General features: G+C 51.6%; 1 protein-coding gene across 2 annotated transcripts in view; it reads right to left on the reverse strand.

Annotated features, from left to right (window-relative positions):
* ppp2r2ba (protein phosphatase 2, regulatory subunit B, beta a) overlaps positions 1-6,000 on the reverse strand; it is a 34,352-nt gene that overhangs the window by 4,157 nt on the left and 24,195 nt on the right. For both annotated transcript variants that reach the window (XM_062477113.1, XM_062477114.1), the window contains exons 4-6: positions 5,036-5,148; positions 2,358-2,535; positions 1,973-2,137 (exon numbers count right to left, since the gene is read on the reverse strand). In XM_062477113.1, the coding sequence (XP_062333097.1) occupies positions 1,973-2,137; positions 2,358-2,535; positions 5,036-5,148 (456 nt within the window). The remainder of the gene's footprint in view (positions 1-1,972; positions 2,138-2,357; positions 2,536-5,035; positions 5,149-6,000) is intronic.

A 6,000-nucleotide genomic window follows, 5' to 3' on the forward strand; every position in this document is an offset into this window, starting at 1 on the left:
CTCTCTAAGGAGTCTCTTTCTGACAGGTCTCTCTCAGTAAAAGCAGTGGGTCAACAAGGTCTGTACATTTTGTTAGGATTCATATCGATGTTGCCGGGGGCAGCTGATGCATGTGCAGGCCTGCACACGGGGGACGGCAAGACATCCCATAATTATACTGTCAGTTACACTGCTCCATCACCCTCCCTTTCGCCTTTTCTCTCCCTCCCTCCCTCCATCCCCCTCTCCTGTCGCTTTCCCTCCACTCCTCTTCTACTCCTGCTTGCTTCCCTCCCTCCTTTCACTATAATCTCCAGTCCCTCCTCTCCTCCCCCCTCCTCTCCCCCAGTCCCTCCCTCCCTCTGTTGACACTACTGAGAGAGTAGCTGTGCAGTGTGTCAGTGGGGACCCTAACGAGGGATTTGGGGTGAAGGATAGAATAAAAGGGGGATGAGGGAGGGGGAGAAAGAAAAACAAATCAATGTCAAAGCGCCGGGCCTATTTGGGCCCTGCTGGACTTGCAGATGTTTTCCCTCACAAAGCTGTGTGTGTGTGTGTGTGTTTATTACAGTGTGTGTATGTGTGTGTTATACAATTGGGTGTTCCCCCTCCCTCTCCTGTCCCACTCCAGAGGTGTGTAATAGGGTCCCTGGAGAGACTCTGGGGGGGGGGGGTCCCCTGTCTCTGACCTGGGGCTTAGTGCTTTAAGGAAGGCCGCAATGAACCCCCCCTCCCCTCTTCCTCCCTCCATCCCTCTCTCTCCATCCTTGCGTCCCTCAACACACTCTAACACTGATTGATTCTAGCAGTCTACAGGACGGCTTCGAGATTTATTGCTGTGGGACAGGGGGGATACACACACACATACACACACTCAAAGAGAGAGAGTGTGTAGGGGCAGGGGGCTCATACATTGCTGTAAGCCATATGAGCTCATGCAGAGAGAGAGTGGGACTGTATTAACAGACCTGTCCTCCGGCTAACAGGCATGCACCTGCCTGCTGTGTGTGTGTGGGTGTGTGTGTATGTATGTGTGTGAGTGTGTGTTTATGTGTGTGTGCGATCATCTGTTAAGGAATGGACACTGTGTGCTATCAAACAAACATCATTCATCTTATAGGCTCTTATCACAAGACACGGCTATTGAGATTTAAAGAAAAAAGTATTTTCAAAAATAAACTAATACATAGGGTTTATCTGCCCTCAGGTTTTCCCAAATGTGTTAAAATATTCAGCCAAAACGCTCATGTGAAATTCAACAGGATGTAGGAGGTTACAGTCCACCGAACCAGTCAATATGACTCGGAAAAATAACTGCCATTATTGAACGAGCAGGCGTCTTTCTAAAGGTAAGCTGCTAGGACTCTTACTGCATCGATCGCCTGCTTAAATGTCAATGTATTCATTATTCATTCCATCAGAATGCGTGCATACGATCTTAAGCTTAACAGGGGCAGGTGGTCATTGTCTGTGTGTGTGTGTGTGTGTGTGTGTGAACGTGTATTTGTGTGTGTGTGTGGTTATCAATCCTAGCATATTGAGCCAGGGAAGGATAAATGTCAACCTCACAGCCTGAAGCTGGATTAAAGGACTATGAATATGAATTGCCATCCATGAACAGAACGATCTGTTTTCCTCTTCCCCTGTATCCATCATTCCTTTGGGTCGTTTATTCTTTCCATCTTGTTCTGCTCTCTCAGTCTCGCCAGCCACACTCGGTGTTTGGTTCTCATCATCTCGGCCTGCCCCCATATCTTATCTCCCTTCCTGTTCCGTCTCGCAGTTCTCCGGACCGCATGCAACACCCTGCCTCTTTTCCCCTCCGCCCTTCCACCCCTCTCCCTTTCTCCCTCTTACTTCTTTTCCTCCCCTATCCGTGCCTCCCCTTTTCTCCCCATCCCTCTCTGTCCACCCCCCCCCTCATCCCATTCCCCTTCCCTCTCTCCTTATCACCCCGTCCTCCCGTCCTCCCGTCCTCCCTCACGGTACTCACACTTGGAGTGTTTGTCACACAGTGCGGCCTCTCTCATGTCACAGAGGCGGATGGAGCCCTTGCTGCTGCTGTAGGCCAGGGTGTGGCACTGCTGGGGGTGGAACTCCGCCGAGGTGATCACCTCCGTCAGCTCCTCCATGTTGGACGGCTTGATGTCCACAATGTCTGAGGGGCGGCGGTGGTGAAGGACTACAACTCCCATGATGGATTCTCCCAGTGCGGGACTACACGTGATAGGTCCACAATGAAACAACACCGCCATACGGATGGTGCACAGAGGGAGAGAAAGAGAGTCGTTGGGGTAGAGAGAGAGGGAGAGAAAATGTGTGTCTGTGTGCATTTGCATGTGTGCGCATGTGTGTGTGTGCGTGTGTGAGAAGGATACTGAAGCTGCGGTCTGTGATCTCCAGGTTCCAGAGGTTGACACGGAGGTCGTCCGTGGAGATGAAGGTCTGCAGGTCGGAGTTGACGGAGATGGAGTTGATGTGGTAGGTGTGGGCGTTGCTGAACACACGCCTGGCCGTGGCCTCCACCATCAGGTCCATGGGCTGCAGCACAGGCACCTGGAGAGGCAGGGGGAGGGGACGGAGGGGAATGAAAATAAATAAATCAATAGAAAACGGCGAGAGAGAGAGAGAGAGAGAGAGAGAGAGAGAGAGAGAGAGAGAGAGATGTGAGGGGGAGGAGGCAGGGAGGGGGGAGGATAGAGATGTATAAACAGCTATTAGAGACTAATTCCTAGGCTTTTCAAGGCCACCGGCCAGAGCTACAGCATGAGAAAGGCCTTGAAAGCCCTATAGGCGGACGATAAGTAGTTCCTCCTCCTCCTCCTCTTCATCCTCCTTGGTGAGTTGGCTCAGGGTGTGGAGCTGTATTCGAAGCCTGACATAAGTGCATGGGAGGAACACATGGAGAACCTGACATTTGGATCCGGGAGGACAGAGGGAGCAGCCAGGAGTACGGGGGGGGAGACTGCTGGAGCAGTAAGCTGCTGGGTGACTGGCACTGTGACAGCCTGGTTATCTGAGCCCACTCCCACTCCCTGGACCCAGAGGCTACCCAGCTCCCTGACTGACTGTGTGTGTGTGAGAGAGAGAGAGAGAGAGAGAGAGAGAGAGAGAGAGAGAGAGAGAGGAGAGAGAGAGAGAGAGAGAGAGAGAGAGAGAGAGAGAGAGAGAGAGAGAGAGAGAGAGAGAGAGAGAGAGAGAGAGAGAGAGAGAGAGAGAGAGAGAGAAGGAAAGACAGATAAACAGACAGAGAGCCAGGGACCAGCAGAGCCAGAGATGGCCTGAGGGCATCGCTAGGCCCTGCTGTGGAATGATAACTGAGCACACACACACACACATTCACTCTCTCTCTCACACACACACACCCACTCACCCCCACACACACACACACACACACACATACTGCTTCAAAGAATCTTTGGCAGCCTGCATGAAGCATGAAGCCCCCATTAAGCAGATAAAATATAGACAAAGAAAGAGAGGGGCAAACAAATCAACTGCTTGTCCCTCTCCACCATGTTCTCTACAGAGAGAGAGGACTCGGTTATCCACCAGACTGGTCTCTCCTCTTCTTCATCTCCTCCTCTCTTCTCCTCTCCTTTACTATCCTCCTCTCCTCTCCTCCCATCTCTTCTTTTTTCTTCTCTCCTCTCAACCCCCCCCCCCCCCCCCCCCCCCTCTCCTCCTAAATTTTCTTCTTGGTCTGTGAAACGGGATTGAAACCTCTCCCCAGTCCCTCCTCCCCCCCTCCCCTCGTCTCCTATGATCTCCTGGTTAGCCAGACAAAGGGGGGTCTGACACGGCGGAACAAGGCCTTAATCTGTAATGACACACACACTCCAATATGCACACATACACACACACACCGTTTCAATGCTGTCTGGAGTCTTTGTGTAAAAAATGAAAGACCAAGGCGAGAGAGGGGGGGGGGGGGAGGAGTGTGAATCAGAATGAAAGAAATGATTAAATCAGATCCCCTTCATGGCCCTCAGCCCGGCACACATATCGATCCCTCGTTCTTACCTTATCTCTGCCTTACCTCTCTTCCCCCCTCTCTCTCTCTCTCTCTCTCTCTCTCTCTCTCTCTCTCTCTCTCTCTCTCTCTCTCTCTCTCTCTCTCTCTCTCTCTCTCTCTCTTTCCACCCATCCCTGTCTCCATCCCTGTCTCTCTCTCTCCCTGTCTCTCTCCCCCTCCCTCTCTCCAGACCAGTGGTTACGGGCTGTGATGAGAACAGGGTCTCATCTGTCACGGTTGGAGATGAACATGTGATCTCCGTGGTCCGCGATCTGATCTCTTCGCTCCACGCACGTGTCTCACGGGAAAGGAAGCTTCGAAGGCCAATCACACGACAGGGAGTCTGCGCGTAGGCAACACGCACGCACGCGCACCGCAGCCCATAATAGTCATTTGACTGAGACTACACGCGTCGTCACAGAGCATGAAACACCAGGATGAGGGCCCAGGCAGCAGCCTGGTGTTTGGGAGCGGGCCTAGACAGAAGCAGACTGAGGACACTTACCACCCCCATCACACTCATAAAGTATTCATGCCAATAACATAAAGCAGCATTCATTTTTCATTCCTCACCCCCCGAGGACCCTGAGATATCAGCAGGGTATAATCATTATGCTCTTATGAGTGTCCGCCGCACCCCACTCAACCCCCCGATCTACATGAAGGAGGAGGAGGAGGGGGGGGGGATGGGGCGGGGGGGGATGGGGGCTCTTTGTCTCTGAGGTTGCCCGTCGTCTTTGCCATCCTTAAACCAGGCTCCTCCAATCACAACCGCCCAGAGCAACTTTAACCTTCCAATCATGACCGACCTGATAAAATTCTAATGTAGTAATATACGTATATTTGAAATATAGTATAATATATATAGTATAATATGTACATATTCTGTAGGTATATACTGTATTTAATATAATAGATATAGATTTAGATATATAAAAAAGCTCAATAATTAAACCACAAAAGGTGTAATGGGAAGTGTGATGGTTCGGGGCGGTTCGGGGCGGTTCTGGACGGTTCTGGGCGGTTCTGGGCGGTTCTCACCCTCAGGGAGGTGATGGTGGAGGGGTCTCGGATCCTGCCGTCCTCATCCTTCAGGTTGTAGCCCTCCGGACGCTTGTCCCTCTCACTGATCTTCCACAGCTTCACTGTCTTATCTGGGAGGAGACATCACACACAGACACACACACACACACACACACACACACAGACACACACACACACACACAGACACACAGACACACAGACACACAGACACACAGACACACAGACACACAGACACACACAGACACACACACACACACACACAGACACACAGACACACAGACACACAGACACACAGACACACAGACACACACAGGGTGAGGCTGCAGACTGGCACGTGGGCGGTGAGATCAGCGGCTCTGAGCACTGCTGTGTGCCGGGTGGGTGGGCGTCAAGTCAATCTGGCTCAGAGCTGGACACAGGCCAGGGAAGACAGGCCCGCCGTGCAGTGGAGGCTGGTGCTGCTGGCTCTACTCTACAGGTTCATCAGGAACACCCTGACAGCAACATCTTGTACCCCTAGTATTATACCCAGTAAGACTGGAGGATGAAGACACAGTGGACGAAAAAGTCCAATGTCGAGGACGATGTTTCACCAGACTCTATAACTGTCTTAGTCTTTTTCCTATTTGTAATGTTTGTGTGTGTGCATGGGTGTGTGTGAGTGTGAGTGTGAGTGTGTGTGTGTGTGTGTGTGTGTGTGTGTGTGTGTGTGTGTGTGTGTGTGTGTGTGTGTGTGTGTGTAGTAGAACTGGTGTCAGAGTAGTGGGGCAATCGCCAGAGGAGCGTCCATCTGGTGAAGGCTGTGTGTGTCTGCTGTGGCAGCCATGCATGAACCCCAATCTGCAAGGCGTCTGTTGGGTTTGGTGTATATGTGTGTGTGTGGGTGTGTGGTAATAACGGTGTGTGTGTGTGAGAGTGTTGCAATAACGGTGTATGTATAGTATGTGTGTGTGTATGTGTGT

Source organism: Osmerus eperlanus, chromosome 13 (genome assembly GCF_963692335.1).
Source record: "Osmerus eperlanus chromosome 13, fOsmEpe2.1, whole genome shotgun sequence".
Classification (NCBI taxonomy): domain Eukaryota; kingdom Metazoa; phylum Chordata; class Actinopteri; order Osmeriformes; family Osmeridae; genus Osmerus; species Osmerus eperlanus.